Source organism: Cavia porcellus, unplaced genomic scaffold (genome assembly GCF_034190915.1).
Source record: "Cavia porcellus strain 051 isolate PalLab524CR breed Dunkin Hartley unplaced genomic scaffold, mCavPor4.1 scaffold_23, whole genome shotgun sequence".
Taxonomy (NCBI): domain Eukaryota; kingdom Metazoa; phylum Chordata; class Mammalia; order Rodentia; family Caviidae; genus Cavia; species Cavia porcellus.
The window spans coordinates 40,109,930-40,131,428 of NW_026947506.1; the positions used below are offsets into that span (position 1 = coordinate 40,109,930).

The 21,499-nt window shown below is 55.6% G+C and overlaps 2 protein-coding genes across 6 annotated transcripts; both read right to left on the reverse strand.

The window, feature by feature from the left end:
• Nucleotides 1–7,039: 7,039 nt before the first annotated feature.
• Sap25 (Sin3A associated protein 25) lies at nt 7,040–8,741 on the reverse strand. 2 transcript variants are annotated; one of them, XM_013152652.3, is made up of 6 exons: nt 8,387–8,741; nt 8,068–8,165; nt 7,888–7,976; nt 7,640–7,790; nt 7,446–7,543; nt 7,040–7,365 (listed from the first exon to the last, which is right to left on the reverse strand). In XM_013152652.3, the coding sequence occupies exons 1-6, from the start codon at nt 8,509–8,511 to the stop codon at nt 7,099–7,101; spliced, it is 828 nt and encodes a 275-aa protein (XP_013008106.2). In that variant the 5' UTR covers nt 8,512–8,741; the 3' UTR covers nt 7,040–7,098. The 2 variants fall into 2 exon arrangements, with proteins under 2 accessions (XP_013008106.2, XP_003470199.3); XM_003470151.5 differs by having other exon boundaries at nt 7,882–7,976.
• Nucleotides 8,742–8,882: 141 nt separating this feature from the next.
• Nucleotides 8,883–20,680, reverse strand: Lrch4 (leucine rich repeats and calponin homology domain containing 4). 4 transcript variants are annotated; one of them, XM_003469962.5, is made up of 18 exons: nt 20,403–20,678; nt 16,424–16,568; nt 16,162–16,288; nt 15,881–15,986; nt 13,155–13,291; nt 12,906–13,018; nt 12,660–12,759; nt 12,319–12,409; nt 12,157–12,233; nt 11,996–12,057; nt 11,774–11,902; nt 11,616–11,681; nt 11,441–11,544; nt 11,251–11,334; nt 10,985–11,070; nt 10,711–10,848; nt 10,430–10,507; nt 8,883–9,197 (listed from the first exon to the last, which is right to left on the reverse strand). In XM_003469962.5, exons 1-18 carry the CDS (start codon nt 20,620–20,622, stop codon nt 9,093–9,095), a joined length of 1,968 nt encoding a protein of 655 aa, XP_003470010.2. In that variant the 5' UTR covers nt 20,623–20,678; the 3' UTR covers nt 8,883–9,092. The 4 variants fall into 4 exon arrangements, with proteins under 4 accessions (XP_003470010.2, XP_063090295.1, XP_003470009.2 ...); XM_003469961.5 differs by lacking the exon at nt 8,883–9,197 and adding an exon at nt 9,448–10,064 and having other exon boundaries at nt 20,403–20,677; XM_063234225.1 differs by lacking the exon at nt 10,711–10,848 and having other exon boundaries at nt 20,403–20,680.
• Between the last annotated feature and the right edge of the window lie 819 nt (nt 20,681–21,499).

The following is a 21,499-nucleotide window of genomic DNA, read 5'->3' on the forward strand; positions in this document are numbered from 1 at the left end:
GCTCTTGTATTGCTTTGGGCAGCTCTGGGGCCAAGGGTCAGTGAACAGGGCTGAGTGTTGCCCAGGTGCCAACCGCCTGGCCTGTCTGGGCTGATGACAAGGGGACTCGCTTACTGCCAGCCAGAGCCAGCCCCCGTCAGAGCCAGGGTCCGCCTTGATGATGGGAAGGAGTGTATTGGAACAGGGACCCCTGCAGGAGTTGAAGTTCAGGAGATACAGGGTCGGGGGTTCCCACCAGGGTGGGTTAGAGGAGCCAGGTGCCATGGAGATGGGCATGGACCCCAAGGGTAAACTAGCCCCCCAGACATTGCCCCAGCAGCTGTTGTATCAACAGCTGGACATCTGGGTTATTTGTGTGGTAACAGGACAGGAGTTGGGGGAATAGGTGCAGTTTGCCCGGGGCTGGGAAGGTTCCTTCCCCACCACCATGGCTCAGGAACTCTGAGTCCTTCAGCTGCTCATTGGGATTTCTCAGGGCTTCACAGAGAACAGCAGAGAAATCAGGCTTGGGCCCACCCGTTGATGTGCTTTACAGTTTTCTGGAAAGACCACTTGTCTGGCTGCTTACTTGCCCAGCTTCTCCCCCTTTCCCTTCTCCCTGTGAGATCTCAGGTGAGCCCTGTCTTTTGCTCCCAGGGTTTTCCATGTTCTCTGCCCCTCCTGTCAGAATTTTTCTCTACTACCCTTGGCTATCACTCTGTCCTTGTTGTTGTCTTTTTTTTTTTTTTTTTTTTTTTTTTTTTGGTCTTTTTGAGACGGTCTCAATGTGTGTGTATGACTTGGGCTCACTTTGTAGCCCATGCTGGTTTCATACTTGCAATGATGCTCTTGCCTTAGCCTCCCCAGTGCTGGGATTATAGCAATGGGCCACACACCCACCCTGCTTTGTTTTTACATGTGTGTGCTTTTTTTTTTCCCTTTTTCCGGTACCGGGATTGAACTCATGACCTTAAGCTGCCAGGCAGGCATTTATGCTGCTGAGCTAAATCCCTGGCCCGTGGTTTTTATTTTTGTTTTTTTGAGACAGAGTCTTTACGTAGGCACTCTGGCTGCGTGGCCTTAAACTTGTGGCAGTCTCCTGTGTCAGCCTCCAGAGTGCTGGGATCACAGGCCTGCCCACCCCACCCACATGTCCTCCCTATTTCTACTTCCCTTTCTTTGTGCCCAGGGCCTGGCAAGGAGGGAAGCCAGTCTGGGTTTTACTGTTCCCTGGCTCCCTTCTCCTTTTCCTTGCTCCCCGCCTGAGGTTTAAAGGGCCAGGAGCTGAAAGGCCTGCAGGCCTGTGTTTCAGTCACACCCATGCTGTGTTGCTGGAATCCCTTGCTAGCCGCTGGCTGCCAGGGCTTCCAGTGTGCTTCCCCTCCAGTCCCTCCTTCCACTGTGGCCTCTGGCTGGGGCTGCATAACCAGCTAGAGGAGTTGCACTGGCAGTTAACCTCAGCCCAAGGCAGAAAAACCAAGAGTTCTCTGGGCTGGGGCTGAGACCAGGGCTGCAGCTGCCCACCATCCAGCCTCCTCTTCAGGCCAGTGGCAAAGGATGGAAAATTTTCCAGCCTGGTTGGAAATGTCCAGCTGCCGAGGCCACGTCCCTTCCAGTGCAGCCTGACTGAGGGCACACACTTGCAGGCTCACGGCACGCAGCCAGAGTGAGTGATGCACCCCACTCACCACACGTCTGGCCATGTCCTCCCCTTGACACGAGCCCCTGGCCAGCACTGTGACCACGTTCTGGAGAACATGGGACTAAATCTCTGGGTTTGTGCTTAGGTCTCCACAGAGAAACAAGGCCTCACATTGCAGAGCATGGCCTCCTGGTGGAATTGTCCCCTGGTCCCAAGAGTCCTAGGGGATGTGGAATGTGCCCTACACCTGACAAGGGTGGGTGGTTTGCAAATGTGGCACCTCAGGGTAGGAGGGGCGCACCTACCAGAGCTGAGGTTTTGTGTTTCCTGTCTCTGGGGAGCCACTCCAGTTACCAGGGCTACAGACAATAATAAATTTTGTCTGGGTAAGGCCAAGGGCACTCTTGTTGCTATGGCAACTGATGTAAGCCAGTTTGACTCCAAGCTCTTCTCAGCACCCAGCAGGCCCAGTCACCTGGCACTGATTACCACCGCTACCATCGCCCCCGCCCCCACTGCCCCTTGTCCACACCCCAGGCACACAGACTGCTGCCGCTTCCTGCTTTCATCTTCACCTAGCACCCCAGGGCTCAATGCCATGGGGTTGCAGAGCTGTCTGTGACAGCAGCTACGATTTCCCAAGAACACATGTTGCCAAATGACCTGGTTGAGGGAGACAGGGAGGAAAAGCGGTGAAGAGACCCTCCTTGAGTTACTGCCAATCAAGCCGGGGAAATAAAGCTTCCGGCTAGGAGCACAGATGGGCTCCGCACATGTTCTGCCCCCTGAGGTGGCAGCAAGGCTGGGAAAGGAAAGAAGTACCTAAAACCGTGAATTCAGTGCTGTGTGGTGACTGTTTCAGGAACCACGGCAAACCTGCTCTCCTCGACCAGCATCCACCTCTGCCAGCTGCCCCTGCACCCCTGAGCCTGAGGATGGTGGTGCTTCTGGCTGGAACAAGCTCTGAGGTCCAAGCCAGACACCCAGCCTTGTGATGCTTGCTGGTCCTCTCAATCTGGCTCAATGTGGCCTTTGAAAATGTAACATCTATAATCCCAGCACTCTGGGAAGCTGAGTCGGGAGGGTCACAAGTTAAGCATGGACAATGCCCCAACTTTTGAGACCCTATCTCAAAACTGAAATGCTGGAAGGTAGCTCAGTGCAAAAGGCCCTGGTTTCAACCAGGTGTGGTAGCACACACGTGAAATCCCAGCACTCTAGAGGCTTAGACTAGAGGATGGTTACAAGTTTGAGACCAAACTGGCCTTCAAAGTGAGCTCAAGGCCGGCCTGAACTGTAAATTGAGAAGTCTGTCCCAAAAAGACACACAAAAAAACAAAACTCTGGTTTCAATCCCCAGTACTACCCTAACTGAAGGGAGAAAGAAAACTGTCCAAGGATTCTGGCTCACACAGCATGCTGGCTTCACCAAGATTCCAGGTCATGAACTGGGCCCTTCCTCAGGAAGTCCTGCCCTTCCCTGCTCATGCTGCACTTGGGCTAGTGTGAGGAAAGGAACCAGGCTCCCTGCTTCAGTCTCCAATTAGAGCTGTCACCCTTGGGAGGAAGCCCCGACCCAACGTCCTGTTTAACTGGGGCCACAACTTGGCTGCTTCTCCAGATCTCAGCTTCTCCCTGCAGGAATTTTGCTTGCTGGGGGATGAGATCTCAAGGTCTGGTGAAGTCCTCTAAGGTCCCACTACCTACGTGTCAACTGGGGCGTGCCTGGGAGTGTGCACTGGTCGACTCCACCTGCACCACACACATGCAACTGTGCCAGCAGTCCTGGGATCAGAACTGAGGTGCAAACATGTCAGTCCCACCCCATCCAAACCTCTCAAGGCAAGGGGCAGACCTTCACCAAGGAAGTCCCTGATCCACACCTTTGGTGGGTCCAAGGTGGCCTCATGGGGCCGTGGTAGTGTGAGGGGGGTGTAGTGAAGGAGGTGGCCAAGTCTTGCTCCATGGGACCTTCAGTGGCCAACTTGACTGGGATGTTGGTGAGTAGGGTCTGTGCACAGGGACCGAGCCAGTTTCCCTATCCCAAGGCAGGCAGCTCCCACACTCCCACCGTGGAGAAACTGCGCTGAGGCTCAGAAATGAGCCCACTGCCCAACAGCCCTGGCTCCTGGGAGATCCAAAGGAACGCCACAAATATCCCTGGGCGGGGTGGTAGTACACAGGCGACCGATGCCTATAAGCGTGAGCTGGCTGTAGCCGTAGTGTCTGCTGTAAGGGTGACCTGGTTGGTTGCCCTCCAATTGCCAGTGCCACATTGGCGGATTCTGTTGTCATTAACTGGCCTCGCACTTGCACAGTCTGCCCAGAAGGCGGCCCTCTGCAGCTTCTTGGTAACGCGCGCCGACCCAAAGTGCCCCGACGGCCACGAGCAAAAAGTTCCTCGCCTGGCGGCTGCTGCCTTTAACACAACATGAGCCTAGCCGGAGCGTGCACATCTGTAAGCACGCGGACGCACACCAGCGCCACCCGATCTTTACGCCCAACGGCAGAAAGGCGGAGCTGCGGGCCTCGTAGAGCGGCCCCTCCCCGCAGAACGTGCGCACCTCAGCCGCAGGAAGAGTACGGATGTGGAGGGCGGGTCGTGGACCTGGCCCTCTCCCAGATCCCGGATAGTTTACACTTTAGGAGTTTGCGCTTGTGCGGTTCCCAGGACGGTGGCTGTACTCTCTCTGGTTCTGGAGCCTCCGGTGATCCAACCTGTTGTCTCCAGTCCCAGTGCTCATGAGAAGCCCAAGCCCTGAATCCTTTCTCAGTTTCAGGACATATGGCCCCTGACGCTTCAGCCCAAAGGCCTAGGTCGGACCTGAGGTCTGGGCAGCAGTGGCTACCATCTGTGCTGGGGTCAGGGGTGTTGAGCCTCCTACAGAAGCCTAGGAGCAGGGGCTCAGGGGACAGCCAGCTGTCGCCACTGCCAGTCCTGCACCTGTCCCTGCTCAGTGCGTGCCACTGTGGCACGTGGATTCTTTCCTGGAACTCGGCCGCTCAGCGCCCGTTGGGCCCAGAGAGCAGCTATGGCTGCAGGCACCTGATGCCGCAGTGGCCGCAAGACCATCCTGGCCACCACAGTACTGGGGGACAGCAGTACCTGTGGCCTGCTTGGGAATCCTGTGTTGAGCGCCTCTAGATCCCCAGTCCCCAAGTCTTCTGAGACCCAGGCCTCCATGGCCCAACCAGGAGACTTGGGGAAGAGCATGGAGCAAGCAAGACCTTGGCAAGACTGGAGGCAGCCGCTTTGTATCCTGGAGGGTTGGATCAGAGTGAGGGGGCTGCATCCCCATGGGCGCCTATGGGTGACTTTGAGCATATGGAGTGCAGCAGGGTCCCAGAGTAGTGATCCATGGACAATCCTTCAGCTAGTGCCACTCCCCATAACCAGGATGGGAGGGGAGGGGGGCCTGAATACATGCCCTCTATGGACCCAGGCTCTCAGGGGACCGAGTCTGCCAGGGATTTCTCTGCATCCAGTGTTCTGCTACAGACTCGGTGGCAATAGACATAGCCAGCCCACAGCACCAGACAGCAGTGCCAGCTACATCAAGCTGGACCTGGTCTCCCCTCTGAAGGTGCAGGCCAAACACCCAGCATACAACTCCCACGCAGTGACACCCACATCAAGTTCTAGCGGCACCTGCCACTGAAGAGACTTGGGCGCTGGGCAGGGTAAGAAGTCAGGGGAGTCAGGGCAAGGTTACTATTACCCTTCCTGTCCCTTCTAATCTCTCCTACAGTGGCCAAAGGTCTTTCTGGCTCACATGTCTTAGCCCACAGTGCTGCTCTGCCCCTTCTGGCTGTGACTCAAGAAACCCCTCCAGAGGTGCCCCTACAAATTGGATTTACTTTTGTGGCACTGGAGATTGAACCCAGGGGCCTTGCACTGAGCCCTTTTTATTCTGAGACACAGTCTAAGTCATTAAGTTCCCCAGGCTGGGCTTGAATTTGGGATCCTCTCACCTCAGAGTGCTGACATTACAGGCATGCACCACTAATCCTAGCCAAGTTGGATTTTTTCCATTTTGTTAAGACACCGAAAGAAACAGCCCAGATTTGAGCAAGTCAGCCTGATGAAACTCTTTTTTTTTTTTTTTTGTACCAGAAATTGAACTCAGGACCTTACCATTTGCCAGGCAGGTTCTAATGCCGCTGAGCTGTATCCCTGGCCCTGTCTTGTTGTCTTCCAATAAATCCATTTGAAAGTATAAACTTAGCCTAAGTACAATTTGAAGTTGGTTTTTTTTTTTTTTTTTTTTTTTTTTTTTTTTTTTTTTTGTCTTTTTCGTTTTTATCGGTACCGGGGATCGAACTCACGACTGCCTGCTTCCAAGGCAGGTGCTTATGCCACTGAGCTAAATCTCCAGCCCCTGAAGTAGTTCTCGAACATCTTGGTATGTATGCACTAAAGATTTCATAGTTTTAACTCAGAGATTATTTAGGAGTATGCTTTTCCAAATGCATTGTTTTTCTGGTTTTTTTATTGTTGACTTATTTACTTGCATTAAGCTAAGTTTGTGGTAAAATGTATATCGTGTTCCATATGACTGTGAAAAAAATGTATAAGCGCTGGCCTGGCAAGCATGAGGTCGTCAGTTTGATTCCCCAGTACCAAAAAAAAAGGATTGTATAGACCCTGCACAACTGCATTTTTAAAATACATTGCATTCGTTATTACAAATTTTGGTATTATGCCCTGAAAAATCTTAAAAGTGTTCTTTTATATCAGGCTTTTCAATTAAGTTGTTTTAAATATTTTAAACTCTTACTAATTTTTATCTGCCAAATCTGCTTTATTACTGAAGTTGGATTTTTTTCAGGCAAAAATCCTAGAGGCTCCTTCTTCTCCTCCTTCCTGTTCCCCTCAAAAGCTCACCCAGGCTTTCTCAGCTGAAGCCCTGATCCTGTGTCCCTGCAGTGTTCCCACGGAATCAATCTCTGGCTGACTCTCAATGCCACAGATGAAGACTCCTATCTGGAGGAAGCCAGGCTGGGACCCCACACACCCCTGTGGCAACTTTATGTGTCTTCTCTGAGCCTAAGAACTGCCCAGCCAGCCCCGCCGAGCCCCACGGCTGAATCCTGAGCCTTCAGAGGTGTGGGAGCACGAGGGAATCTCACCATTGGTGTACCTTGAAAGTGGTGTGCCCCTCTCCAATCTGCTGCTCTCAGCGCCGATCATGGGCCCACACTCTCTTCTCCCAGCCTGGCTTCCCAAAGGGTCAGTTCCAGCCCACACGTTGAAGGGGCCCTGTTTTCCTAGCCTTCTTAGGTCAGTGGAGTCCCTGCCCCACAGTAGGGGATACCCAGTGAATGCCAAGAATGTCAGAGGAAGGCAGCCAACCCAGTGGGAAAGGAAGAGATTCTGGCTCTGCCTCCCTGTCGCACTCTGTCACCTGCCACCAGGAGTCTTTTTGCAAACCAAGTTTTATTATTAACAAAAGGGGGGGCACTCTACCCCAGGTGTGCTATGGACAGTGGGTATCTGGGGTCGTAGGCAGAGATGGATCAGCGCTTCCAGAGGAGCTCTGGTGGTCAGAGGTGGGCTCCATAGGGCCAGCAGGACTTGGAGGAGCAGCAGAGCCGCCAGGTCGGGGCTCCCCCTGGCTCATCAGCAGCAGGCCCGTGATGGCGATCAGCTCGGGCCCACTGAGCTGGGTCATGCAGTAGCCGCTGGGCTGGGAGGGGCGGACTGCTGGGGACATGATGGGAGGTGGGAGCTGTAGCTTCATGGCCTGAGGAGAGAGGAGAAGTGTTGCCTCCCAGGTGCCCTGCCCCCACAAGCCTGTGGATAGTGGAAGGCAGTCACTTTTACCTGCGGAGGAACCTCAGACAGGTACAGGGGAACTCGCTGCCCAGGGGGTAGCAGAGGGTCCAAGAAAAAGACATCTTCAGGGCACATCACTGGGAACCCTGTGGGGAGAAGAGGGACCTGTGACAGTGGCATCTTGGGGCCTCCTGCCCATGCCCCAGGGATGTGTGGGCATCACATGTCCTGAGCAGAGGTACCTAAATCCCTGGGTGCCTGCGGTCCATTCTGATGCCCCAGGATGGGGGCCTGGTACCTGTGGCCCCTGCCCCAGGCCTCATACACGGGCCAGAAGGAGGGGTGACACAGTGTCCGGCCTGCGAAGGTCACGCCTGACCCGCAGCCAGGGGCCTGTGGAGGGCAGGAGGGATCACTGAGCCTCAGTGTCTTCCTGAGACATCCTTGCCACCCTGAGCCAGAGCCAGAGATCCCCACAGCTCACCCACACCTGCTGAGGTCTTGCTTTAGCACCATAGCTGGGGTCCCAGGGCGAGAACAGTGGCATCCCTGAGGAAGGCACCTGGGAAGAAATCGGGACTGGGGGCGGAGGGGTGGGGCTTGAACAGATTAGGATGGCTGGGAGGCAGGGAGGAGGTCTACAGGCTAAAGGCAGTAAGGTTCGGCCTACCTGGAGTTCCTGGGGACGGCTCAGCGGGGCTGGGCCGGTATCGGGGCAGAAGCTGTCGCCTCCGGGGCCCAGCAGGCCTGAGAGCTGTGGGCTGCAGCCTGAGGAGAGAAGGACACCTCCACTCAGGGCCTCCCAACCTGCAGTCCCCTTCCAAAGAATCCCCTGAGCCGAGGGCAGGGCCAGGATGCATTGTCCCAATGAAATTTCCCTTCTCCGGCAGAATCCGGACCGCGCAATTTTCTTAATCTTACATGAGCCAGACAAAGGCCTCTGAGGCTCCCAGTCAGAAGTCCCCGAGAGGCCCCGGCCAAGCCCTCACCTGTCCTGTGGGGGTTTTCCGAGCTCCCTCCGGGCTTCCTCGCTGGAGCCGCAAGCCTCCGCCTGGTCACCGCCGGCCTGCTCCTCCGCTGCCTCCTTGCCCGTGCTCCGCGGCCAGGGTAACATGCTGCATCCACCCGCGGGGGAGGCTCCGGGCCACGCTCGGCACCCTTAGCCCACCACTCCCCCACTCCTCGCCCACCCGGCCCCACTCGGCGCCCTCTGAACGTGACCCTGCAGGGTGCTGCAACCAGCTCACCACCCCGACGCCCCGACGCCTCGCCGCGACGCCGCCGTGCCCCGCGCGTCTCCCCGCCACGTGGCGCGCTCGCTCCCGCCTAGCTCCACGGGCGCCCCCTGGTGACAGGGCCCGCGAGCGGCCACGCGCACCGAGGGCGGCGTTGGGGGGCTCCGCCAAGTGGAGGCGATGCGCCTCCCTGCGACCTCCCCTGGCTGCCCGCTCCTGCCCACAGACACACTCACACCTGAGGGCCAGCTAGAGGGCTCGGGCTTCTCTTTATTGCGCTTGACACAACAGCCACGCGGGGTCTTCCGCCCAGACCCTTGGCCACACCAGGGCGGAGGGGTGGCCAGGCCCAGGCCCCCCTCACCAAGTCTTTGTTGGCGGGCGCAGCCCAGGCTGTCTTCTGTTCCCGGCTGGGGGTCGGTGGGAGGGCGGCTGGGGCCCTGCACCCCTACTTCCACCCCTAAGGCCTTTCCAGCAGTGCTCGGACCACAGCAGCGATGTGGGGGAGGCCCCTGCCCGGGGTCCCCTCCTCCTCCAGGATGTGGTGGGCCTGGCACAGGGACTCCTGGGGGGAGGGGCCCAGGTTAGGTTCCCCCTGCCCGGAGGGGGGGCGGCGGTAGACACTGGGCCCATGGCCTGGGACAAATGAGACGCAGGGGAGCTGCCAGCGGGTAACAGAAGGGCGCTCACATTGGGGGCCAAGGCTCAGGCGGACGAGAGGCTTGTCATTTCCAGAGGGAAATGCCAGGGCAGGCACGGTGACACACAGCGTCCAGGGCCGACCACGAACAGACACAAACGCACACAGAGGCGGCCACAGTCTGTACAGTTTATACACAGAGCCGGGGACCCAGCCTGGGCTCCCACATCCCCTACAAATATATAGAGTTCTCTCTACAAAATAGAAGATAATTTAGCCCCCCCATAGCAACCAGTGGGGGGAGGGTGGAGAAGGAAGGAAAAGAGTGGGGCTCTTCCCCACCCCAGGAGGATGGGGGCAGTGAAGAGCAGCAGAAGCTTGAAGGTCACTCAGGCCACATCAGCACTGCGGGCCAGGGCCTACAGGAGGGAGGCCAGAGGCGGGGGACCCAGGGTCTGGGGGCACCAGAGTGGGGCCTCTGAGGTCAGTGTCTGTGAAGGGTACTCTAGTGTCTTTGGTAGGGGCTGAAGGCACCACTGGTGGGGGGGGTGAGCAGGAATCTTATAAATAGAAGTGGGGAGGGGGACTGCGGCCCTAGGAACCCAGGAGCCGAGTGTAGATGACATAGAGCAGCAGCATGAGGACCACGTAGAAGAAGACGAAGCCACCCAGACCAGAAGGGGGCCAGGCAGGTGGAGGGGCCTTGCCCCCGACCCGCTTCACAGCCTCTAGTGTGGTCCGAAGCCCCTGGGTGGTGCCCTGGAGGAGATCCGAGGGCGAGCACAGGTCAGCCTGAGAAGGAGGGCAGGGTGGTGGACAAGGACAGAGGACAGATGTTAGCAGCAGCAGCCAGACAGTCCTTCCCACCTCCACCCACACATGCCAAGGCCACAGCCACAGCAACATGGAGACATGCAGGCCAGGGAGACAGAGGGCCAGGGAGACGCAGGACAGGGAAACATGCAGGCAGGGAGATGGTGGGGCAGGGAGACATGCAGACCAATGAGACAGCGGGCCAGGGAGAGGCGTGGACAGGGGGGCGCAGATCCACCTCTTTTGGAAGTAAGCACCCTGTGAATGGAACACTGCCACCCATGCAAAGTGCTCAGGGAGCTCCGGCCACCACCTCCATTTAGCATACAGAACAACCCTCATACCTCAGGTACCCCCATTTTTCGACAGGCTTCTAAGAAACTCTCTACATTCTTCTGACACTTCAGGGCACTGAGCTTTGGCTGGGTATAAGAAATGAACAGAGAAGAGGGGAAGTAGATGTAAAAAGAAATAAAAGACACCTTATGCACATGTCCCAACTCCCCATGACAAATCATCACTATGTACTGCAATCACGCTAACAAAAGTTAAAAACATCAATGAACAGAGGATAATGGAGAAGCCATTGGTGCTCCCGCCCCCACCTTCCCTGCAGCCCACTGACCACAGCAGGTGAGGGCACGTGGATGAAGGGCACACAGCGTGGCCGGAGCTGGTTGGCCAGCTGACAGAGGATGACCCCATTGGCCAGGGCCTCAGCCAGGTCCTCAGGCAGGGGTCGCTGCAGCTTCGACTCAAGGGCCTGCGGAAGGGACGCCAGCTGGGACTCACACCTACCGTCCCCCTCAGGGGTGGTATGAGGATAGAAAATGGGTGCTGCGGAGAGGAGGTGTCATGCTGACTCCAGCCCTGCCCCCCATAGTGCTGCCTCTGCTTACCTGGCGCAGCTGAAACATCAATTCCTTCTCATCTGAGGTCTGGGGGGGAGGCCGAGGTCTCAAGACAGAGTCTGGTGAGGAAGGGCCTGGAAAGAAGGCACCACAGGCTCGTCTCCAGGGGCTGGCACCCACCCCTCCAGCCTTTCTGCTTGTGGAAATTTCAACACAAAGGAACAACAGACTTGAAGAGCCCACAGTCCAGAGGTGACACCAGTCCCCTAGTTAGTACTGGCCAAAGCAAGAGCAGTGTGGGGGAGGAGACCCACCTGAGCCACTCTGAGAGGAGGAGCGGAAGAGGAAGCTGTTCGGTCTCTGAATGGAGCCATGTGGCCGGGGAGCAGGTGCTATAGCTGGTGGCCAGAGGTAGAGAGACAGGTGAGAGACTCCAGTGTCCCACTCTTGCCTCAGGCCACCAGGTCCCAGCACCCATATCCTCCTCCCAAAGTCCCTGCCCACCTGGTCCAACTACAGGAAGGGGCTCCTGGGAGGGAGGAGCAGGCACAGGGGATCCCTGCATCCCTGAAGCTCCCAGCGGGGCAACACTGGGCTTGGGAGCCCCACTGAGGAGAGACGGAGGAGAATTAGAAGGTGGCAGAAGACACTGGGGACAGGCATCCAGGAGGGAACCTACTTGTAGGTGGTCTGAGTGGATGGGGTGGCTCCGCCCCCTGAGGCCTTGATGCCCAGCTTCAGGAAACTGCAAGTACAGAGAGCTGCAGTCAGCTGCCAGACGGGCTGCAGCCTGGGGGTCCACTGGCCAGCTCAGCCCAGCCAGCTCTGGCCCTGCACCTGTCTTTCCGGGGAGCCCACAAAGCCTGCTGCTGCTGCTGCTGTTGCTGCTGCTGCCTCCGCTCTCGCTCCTGCCACAGCTGCAAGCTGTCAGGGCGCCGCCGCTCCTCCCCTGCAGGCTCCTCACGCCTGGGGACACACAGGAAGACACACTGGTCAGGGCCAGCAGGGGGCCCTGGGGCTGTCAGTGAAAGGCAGGCTGTGGGCTCCGAGGCTGGGTACCTGCTGCTGAGTCCCCGCTCCCCGTCCCCTGCTGCAGGACTTAATTCAGGAGGCCGCTGCTCCTGAGGAAAGACAGCAGAGGGTGAAGGGAGGCTGGGTCCCCAGACACGACAACCCCCAGATCCCCTCTTCCTGGAGGAGGGTCATGGTTGGGTCCTCACCTCAGCTGCACCTCGCTCTTCATCCTCGCCAGGAACATGGCTGTCGATGAAGTCGATCTGTTCAGGGTCCCCATCCCCTGGAGGGGCCAAGGCACGTCAGTTGGCATGCAGCACGGGCGCAGCCCTTGCTCACTCTGGCCTCCCTAATCCACTCCCATTTACCAGAGCCATCCTCCTTCTGCTCCCTGGGCCCCCGAGGTTCCCGGGCCAGCTCTGAGATCCGAAACGACAGCTCTGAAAATTCATCTGTTGACTGTAAAGGCAGAGGGGTGCAGTGGGAGGGGGCTTTCTGAAGTGCTGGGCGGTCACGGGGCCCCAGGCCCAAAGGGCCCTGTGAGAGACTGAGATTGGGGTCCGTTGCTGAGGTGGTCCTTCCAGGACAGTGGGGACAGGAAAGGAAAGAGCTCCAACCACCATTCAGAGGTACCAGGCCAGGGTCTCCAGGGCTGAGGTCCTCTCCCAGCACTGACACCACCGATCACTCAAAGAAAGGAGGCTCTTACCTCATTTCCTGACCACCTTTTGCTGCCACTGTCAACACTGTGGAAGCCTGAGTCCAGCCCACCATCGTACCGACGTCCTGGAAACAGATCCTCAGCCGGGCTGCGGCCAGCCAGGAAGACTGGTCAGACTCACACCAGCAGCAGCCCTCCTCAGTCCCCCATCAGAGATCCAGGGGCATCCCCGGGGCCAGAAAGAGACAAAACATCTCTAAGTAAGGAGCTTCCTTCCTTCCCACTAAGACTTACCAAGGACTAAAACTCGGGGGGCGGGAAGGGGCCAGGTCCCCCAGAGCAGCTCCACGCCGCCCAGCCTCTGTTGATAGGTACTTGAAAATGTGAAGTTTCCCCTTCAGGCAGATCTGCGTGAGGCACACGTAGCGGGAAGTGACAAGAGGAAAATGCCTTCCCAGAGCCTGCTGGGCTGCCCTAAGGGTCCCCTCCACATCCCTGCCTAATGGGACCCCTGTCCCCAGGCGCACCTAGCCTGCACCTCACCTGGGCGGGCGGGCTTTGCAGGGGGTTGCTGTCCAGCAAAATGACCTGCAGGTGCCTGAGGCGGCAGAAGGAGACCGGAATGCGGGAGACACGGTTACAGGAGAAATCCAGGCGGACCAAAGGAAGGTCCCCCAGCTCTGGGTAGTGGGTGAGGGACAAGTCAGGAGCAGGCCTGATCCTGGAGCCTCGTGCTCCCTTCCCTGCCCTCAGTTCTGGCTGGCCCATCACCCCGGGCTCCATCGTAGTCTCTGTCCTGCTGGCTGAGGACAATCTCCCAGCTCCTCTATCCATTCACATCCACCCCATAATCCCAGCTGGACCTCACTCCTGCCTAATTCTGTGACTCTCCTTGCCTGTCCTTTCACACAACGGATCATTATCAAGTGACCAGCATAAGACACACACTGTAACGTGACACCTACTGCACAAAACCTTCCCATGCTGGGCAGCCAAGGGTGCTGAGGCTGGGTGGCCAGTGCCCTGCCCATGAGTGCCCTGTGCTAGCAGGCCCTACACCTCAAGCGAGGCTCTGGCTACCCACAAGGGTGACTTTTGCTGATTCTCCAGATGGCAGCCTGGGTTCATGCTGGACTTAGATGTGGAATAAAACAACCACCTCCTAGTCCCGAATAGTTAACCAGCTGACTTCCACTTGCATCTCCAACCTTACCATCCACTTGAATCCCTCAGCTTTGAGCCTTCCCATATCCTGTTCATTCATCTGGGAGTAACACTGAACTCCATCTTTCCAGGTTCAGCTCAACCATCACCTCTTCCATGCAGCCTTCCAGATATCTCAGGCTCAGAATTCATTGCTCCTCCTGTGTCCCCATGTCATTTTGCTGAGATCTGTTTCTGTAGTCCATGGATGACCCTGATCAATGCATATTTGTACCCCTACTACTTTGGTATGAATGTGACCCTGAACATCCTGTGTTGGAAACTTAATCCCCAAATCCATATGCTAATGAAATTTGGAAGTAGGGCTTGTGGGAGCTAACTGGGTCACGGGGGCTCTGTCCTCGGGAACAACTAATCTATCATGGATAAATTGTTGTAAAAGGAGCGGCTTTGTTATAAAGCAAGCCCTGCCTGGTACACGCACTCTGCCTCGTCATGTGATGCCTTCTGAAATAAGAAGGCCCTTACCAGCTGCCTGGCAGATGCTGGTGCTTTGGCTCTTGGACTTCTAGGCCTTCAGACCCACAAGCCAAAATACTTCTATTCTTTATAAATTACTCAGCCTCAAGTACTTTGTTATAGCAATAGTAAATAGACTAAAGACACCTATTAACTTGGAAAGAAGAGGGTTGGTGCAGAAAGGTGAGGAGGCAGAGAAAATGGGTGACCTCCTGACTCCTGCTCTCCAAACCAAGTTCAGACCCTCCATTCTGGCATGGGGCCCTTCCTGCCTCAACATGGCTCGCCCTTCTAACTGGGTCCCTCTAGTCCACGCTCCCTCCCACCCACATGCTTTGCACATGGTGGATGGTTTCTCAGCCTGGGTAAAGGACAAGATCAGCCCATGCTGACCTGAGTTTCCAGCGAGAAGTCTTCTCCAGGACTCCTCAAGCAGAGCCCTGCCTCCTTTCTCACTCCTTGGTCTGACAGTATCCCTATGAATGTTTGTGTCTCCCCATTGCACCCTTGAGAGTTGGCCCCAGATCTTAGTCACATCCCCTGCACCTACCTGGGTCCCACCTAAAACCAGAGTGGCACACACACAAAACCAGCACAGGTTGAATACAGTGAGATGTCAGCTGGCAGAGCTATCAAATGTTGGTGCACCACAATCAGCTGTTAAAATGGGGCTTTCTCGGTTCAGAGAGTTGGCAAGAAGATGCAGGGCATCACCTGACTCAGGTGTTTGTGAGCCTTGACAAAAGGTGACCTCGAAGGCCCCCTCCAACACTGAGATTCTATGTGGAGCAAACCCTCTAACTTCCTCCCTTTCTACGCTCATTCTCATGTTTATAAAATAAGCTAGCGATCTGTGATTTGCCAGCCTCAGAGGACTGCTATGCTTATAAGCAAGTAAAACCATTTACAATTTGCTCTCCCTTCCCCCACCCTTTGGTAGTACTGGGAATTGAACCCAGAGCCTTCACACTGACTTACAGCCCCAGTCCTTTTTTGAGGCAGGGTCTTGCTGAATGCCTAGGTTGCCCAGGCTGAGCTTGAATTTGCAATCCTTTTGCCTCAGCCTCCCAGAATGCTGGGATTACAGGTGTGGGCCACAACATCTACCCACAGTTTGTGTTAAATACTGCAAAACCCTACATAAATCTGGCATGACTCATCTTTAAAGATTCCTTGCCTATAACTTCTCCAAGGTAGATGAATGGTTTCAGACTGAATGCCTATGTCCTTCCCTCTCCCCCAAAGTTGGAATCAGAGCTGTCAAAGTGGTATTAGCAAGCAGGACTTTTGGATGGTAATTTAGATCATAATAGTGGAGTCCTCGTGAGATTAGTATCCTTTTAAAAGAAGCCTCAGAGAGCTCTCTGCTCTCCACCACACAAAGATACACTGTGAAGTTGGCCATCTGCAGTCTGGAAAACGACCCTCACCAGAAAGAACCTGATCACACTGACACCCTGAGCTTGGCCTCCCAGCTTCTAGAACTGTTGGTGATAAGCCACCCCTTCTATGGTGTCTTTGTTCTAGCAGCCTGAGTAGATAAAGACTCAAACACCCATGCTCCACCCTCCAGTTGTCTTCCTTACCATCAGGCAGGGTGCTGAGCTGGTTCCTCCGAACATTGAGATCCCGCAGGGAACGGAGGCTACACAGCTCCATAGGGAGGGACTGCAGCTCATTGCTGCTCACATCCTGCAGCCAAGAAAGCAGCAGGAAAGGAAGTGTAAGACCTGGATCAACAGCAACCATGCTGGCAGTCCAAGTCTTTCCCTAAGGATATTTTCTGCCTTTTTCTGGCTTTCCCCACCAAGAGGTCCCAGGTCCCCAGCTCAACAGTCCCTCCTTGGGCCCTGCTCCCCATCCTCACAAGCTGTCGCAAGCTTCCCAAACTGCTGATGTCAGGAGGCAAGGCTCCCAGCTTGTTGTTGCTGACAATAAGCACACGCAGGGGCAGCTGGCAAATGTAGGGTGGCAACGATGACAGCTGGTTTCGGCTGTGGACAGGAGAAAGGCAGCAGGCTCACTCCCCGAGCACAGCTTATCAGCCCTTCCTCCTCTCAGGACGAGGGGGTCACTCGGAATGTTAAGCACTGATACCTGAGGCCATAAGGACAAAGCTCCCCTCCTACCTGAGGTTGAGGTAAGTTAGGGCGGTGAGATTCCCCAAGGCAGGGTTCAGGCATCTCAGGCAGTTGTGGTACAGGCTCAGGCCCTCTAGGGACACCAGCTGGCACGCTGCCTCAGGCACCTCGGGAAACCGGTTCCGCGACAGGTCTAGGAGAAGCAAGTATCAGGGGAGAGCAGTGGAAAGGCCCAAATCTGCACAGGGGGACCTTAAAGTCCCCTGAGCCAGCTGCCCAGCTACCTACTCCTGGCAAATCTAAAGAATCAAGTTCAAGCTGGGCATGGTAGTACACACCTGTAATCTCAGCATTCTGGGAGACTGAAGCAAGAGGATCACAAACTCAAGCTGAGCCTGGGAAACTCAATGATTGACACTTTGTCTCAAAATAAAAAATGGCGTAGAACTTAATGTAAAGGACTTAGGTTAAGGCCAGTACCACCAAAAAAAAAAAAAAAAAAAAATCTAGCCCACAATCTGGGCTTTCTTCCTAAAGAGACAACAAAACCTCCTGCAAAGTGAAGCATACAGTTTTCTAAGCATGAACAGGAAGGCAATGGCCTTAGCAGCCAGAGAAGCCCAGATACTCGGAAATAGGGGAGGAATACACCATAAGCTCTCCTGGAAGAGTGGGTGAATTCTATATAACTTATGGTTCTTTGTATTTTAAGATGCCAGGAGAAGCGAAGGGAAAATGTCACAGAGATGCGTTCACAAGAAAACAGCGATTCAGTGCATACTAACTACATGCTCAGTGATGGACCACATCCCTAGTATGCACAAGGACCAGGAGGGGGCGGGGGGAGGAGCAGGCCTGTATCCCATACTTTAGGAGGCTGAGACAGGAGGATCAAGATTTGGGCCCAATCTGCTTCATGTAGTGACTTAGTGAGGCCCTGTCTCAAAATAAAAAATTAAACAAGGACTCTGGATGTAGCTCAGTGTGAATGTCCTGGGTTCAATCTCTAGGACTTCTACCACCCACCCCCCACACACACATACAAAGGAAAGAAAAGAGTAAAGTGATGGAGTGGAAGGCTCAAGAAGAAAATCATATGGAAAACTCCTGGGGATGAGAGAACCTTTTGGCCACACATGTGTTAGCACACACCTATAATCTCAGTACTCAGAAGGCAGAAGCAGGAGGATTGCTGCAAATTTGAGGCCAGCCTGGATAGTGAGTTTAAGGTCAGCCTGAACTACATAACAGGACCCTGTCTCAAAAAACAAGACAAGAGAGCCCCTCCCCGCAACCACAATCTATTTTCCACACAGGGAGAAACCAAAGTCACTATACTAGAGATTAAGGGCCTGGATGCTGGATAACAATTTAGCAGTCCTCAAGACAAAGGAGCTACGAAGGTCCAGATTCCCTAGGAGCCAGATTCCCTGGGAGCCAGAATTCTTCAGTCCTTTCCATCCTGAGTCCTCTGGCCTCTTTCCCACCCTCTTCCAGCCTATCAGCCTTCTTCTGCTTCCTGACTTAAGCATCCTCCACATTTGTAACTATCCTGGGCTCTAGGGGTAGAGTAGCAAGAGGAGGGAATAAGCCATTACCCTCCTCTCATCTCATGTAGTGGCTCCTTACAACAGTGCCAGGAGGCTGACCGCACAGACCTCTAGAAACCTGTTTCTGTTTGTTCAGCCGGTTTGCACTGGGAGGGGCCCAGCCCTGCTGGGGAAGTCCCAAGCAACAGATATTGGTGCACTTCTTCCAGGGCTCTCCTGGGTGTTGGGACAGCAAAGGCTAAAGGGAAAGGAAGCTGGACAAATACCCCAAGGAAATGAAGTAGGTTGTCTCTGGTAGGTACTGTTTTTGCCAGGATGGATGACAGACAGCCTAATGGCTCAGGAACTGCTCTCTCTCTCCCTCTACCCCAGGCCCTGGTATACATATACAGAACACCTGGCATGGGAGAAGGCAGTTCCGGAGAGGGTGGGAGGACTGCATCTGGCCCTCCCACCCATGCCGAACACCTGTCTGCTTCCTTTGCATCTACCAGTGTGTCTTTGCATGCACATGTGAATGAAGGGGTGGAGATGAAGTTCTGATGGGTAAGCAGTGGGTGTCAGGGCAAATGCTAGGAGCGGAAGGGAGCCCAAGCTGGAGGAGGCAGAACCAGGGGCACAGGATGTGGTCTGTGAATGAGCTACACTTCTCCTTTGCTACTGCGGCCCCTCCCCCAGACTCTCCCTACTAGGGGACCCAAGGAACACAGTCCAAGGGGTGCGGGGCCTAAGCATAGGGAACGTGCTGGGAAGAAAGATACCCACAAAGAGCTTGGAAAGCAGGAGGAGAGGGTTCAGATCGATTTCGCAGCAGAGCGTTTTTGAGGACAAGGCAACATGTAGGGCGGGGTATGGGTAACTCTGGGTTTTTGTCACTTCCCCTTTCCACTCCAGGCTGGGAGCACTCTGCTTAGGGAAAGGGTGCAGAGAAAGAGATCTGGAAAAGATACAATTCACCTCGCCTACAACCTGGGCCCTGACAGGACTGAGGAGGGCAGAGGGGGCTTCTCAGGAAGCTGGGATTTTCCCGCCTCACCACTCAAGGGAACTTTCAGGAGCCCTGGCTGCACCCTGAGCCGGAATGCTGGGGGAGGAGGCTGGGAGGGGACAGGAGCTGGGAGGGGCTGGCAGTTCTTGGTAGCTTTCCCCAAGAGTCCACTCACTGAGACAGAGCCCTAAGGAAGTAAAGAATAACATTTGGTCTTTGTCAAAAACAAGTAAGGGGGAGGGGAAAGAGAACAGACAGCAAGTGTCACACAGCTGCTGAGGTCAATCTGGAGCTTAGGGGATGAGGGTGCGTCTAAGAGGGATAAGAATGGTTTGTGGGGCTCACCCCTTTGAACTTACTCACTGCATAAAGGGCAAGGGTTTACAGTGGTTCTCCCTAGAATGGGATGGGGAGTGTATGCCTAGGGCTGGCTAAGTATGTGCAGGCAGGTATGCACCTGCCAGGGAAGAAACGCACATTTCTATCCAGCTCCATGTCCCCAACCCTCCTCACAGCCCAGCCTAGTTGCGGGCTTCGGGAATACACTCCTATCCCTTCCTGATCCCCAGCCCCCAGGTGAAGCGCAAGGTCATAAGCTGCCTCTTGAGGAGCTGAGGCCTGATTTACCTGTCATAGCAGAGTTCCCCACCCGCCACAGGTACCAGGGTGGAAGGAGCATGATTAGAGGGATCCTTCAGGTGGGGAGTGGAAAAAGTGTCTCCAGGGGTGTCAGCACTCTCAGCTAGGAGACATGATTTCCTTCCTTTAGGCATCTGCCTCAAGTTTCTCTCTCTGAGAAAACAAAAACTAAAGTGGGAATTCTAGGGTCCTTATGAGGTCGTAAACTCCACAATAATTACACAGACGGAGGAAGACTCTCAGCTAAAGAAGTCAGGAATCACAGGCACAAAAACTCAGAGCAAAGTCAGGAGAGGTAAAAGATTTGTTCGTTTTCCCATAGGCTGCCTGGGTGAAGAATAAAGGCCAGGACTCAAAGGGGCGGGACCATGGCAAACATCCCAGAAGAAACATCCCGTTGTTAGGGATGATCTAGGGGAAAGAGGTTCCCGGGGCAGCTCGGATCTCGGTGGAACGGGAAAAAGGAGCTGGAGACAAGCAAGGAGAGAAAGGAGTGGTTAGAAATACTTGGCTGCTGCTTTAAGGAACGATCATAACTGAGATAGAGCATAACTGAGGTCATGCAAATAAGGAAACCAGGTGAGGGGCGGGATCACGGTGCAGGTGCGCAACACACAAACAAAGAGGGGAGAGGTCTCACAACGTTCACATAGAGACTCTAGGCTTTCCGTGAAACCAGAAAGGCGGCTGTAGCCCAGGATTCTAACTGCAGGAAGGGGGTGGTCGCAATCTTATGCTAGCCGGGAGGGGCAAGCAACCCCGCGGCCAGGTGAAGGGGCCGGGCCAGACAGGCGGGCGGTGCTATGCAAATAAGGGTCGCAGTGGTGCCCCCCACATGCGACGCACTCACCAGCCTGAGTGATGTCTGACAGGTCGTAGCTGCGGGCCGCACCCCTAGGGAAGTGCTTCAAGCGCCGGTTAGACAAGTTCAGTGTCCCGGTGGCTACGGCTTCCTCAAGGGCTCGCTCTGCGCTACGGCTCCCAGGCAAACCCGGAGACCCTGGTACTGAGGTCGTGGTCGCCGTCTCCTCTCCTCCGGCGGCGAGTGGCGCTGCTACTACCGCCGCCATCCGCTCCCGGCGGCTCCCGCTGCCTGACTGACGGGGCCGGCCGTCCCTCCTTTCCCCTCCCCCTCCTCGGAGCCGCCGTAGTCGCTTGGGGGGGGCGGAAGCGGGGTCAAGAACCTGAAGAACCAATCGCGATCGGGAGGCACATCGGAAGCAGCTAATCAGAATCCCCCGGGGGGGTGGAGCCTCGGGTCCTGGAGCAGGCGAGGGAAAGGAGGGGCAAAGAATGGAGCGCTCCCCAACGGCTGTCTCTCCTAGTCCTCCCGCCCCGCGCGGTTTCATCCAATCACAATCCCTAGGGTTAGAGATGGAGCCAATCAGGTTCAAGTCGGAGAAGAGACGCTAGAGCTCAACTAGTATAGGGCTAGAGACCCAGAGACCGTAAGCCGGAGCGCTCGTGCTTTTCCAACTAAGACCAATCGCGAACCAGATACGGGCGAGTGACTGTCAAGAAAGCCAATTTAGAGCCTCGGGTGGGAACCTGGCCCTGCCTCTTCCCCGAAGGATGGCTCTACCTACCAATAGCATCGACAAGAAGGCGATCCCTTCGCTAAGGAAGCGCGTGAACTAGAATTTTGAGACAGAAGTGAAGAAATTAAATGCAGCGCGCTGGATTGCAGTCCAGGGGCTGGAATAACGCGTGCGAACCGGACGTGTTAGGGAGCTAGCCAGCGTTGAGGGCGTGAGAGAGGCCAAGGGCAGTCTGAGGCCAGCGCACAGTTGTTGGAGTCCAAAGGGCCGCCAGGGCGATTTCCGGCTGCAGAGGCTGAGGCCCTGCAAGGGTCTTGGGACCCCTGGGACATTGACGGGGGCGGGGGGAGGGCCTATGGCAGTGCAGACACTCAAATGAGAGTTGCCCGGCTCCCCGACATCACCCAAA

Bases quoted from the DNA above. Each gene is read 5' to 3' on its own strand.
- Sap25 (XM_003470151.5), bottom strand. From the start codon at position 8,511: ATGTTACCCTGGCCGCGGAGCACGGGCAAGGAGGCAGCGGAGGAGCAG. The intron at 8,166-8,386 runs GTGAGGGCTTGG...TTCTCTCCTCAG, and splicing joins GGAAAACCCCCACAGGACAG to GCTGCAGCCCACAGCTCTCA. The intron at 7,544-7,639 runs GTACCTCTGCTC...TTCTCCCCACAG, and splicing joins GCAGGCACCCAGGGATTTAG to GGTTCCCAGTGATGTGCCCT.
- Lrch4 (XM_003469961.5), bottom strand. From the start codon at position 20,622: ATGGCGGCGGTAGTAGCAGCGCCACTCGCCGCCGGAGGAGAGGAGACG. The intron at 12,058-12,156 runs GTGAGGACCCAA...GTCTTTCCTCAG, and splicing joins AAGAGCGAGGTGCAGCTGAG to GAGCAGCGGCCTCCTGAATT. The intron at 11,071-11,250 runs GTGGGTCTCCTC...CCTTCTTTCCAG, and splicing joins CTCCTCTCAGAGTGGCTCAG to GCCCTTCCTCACCAGACTCT.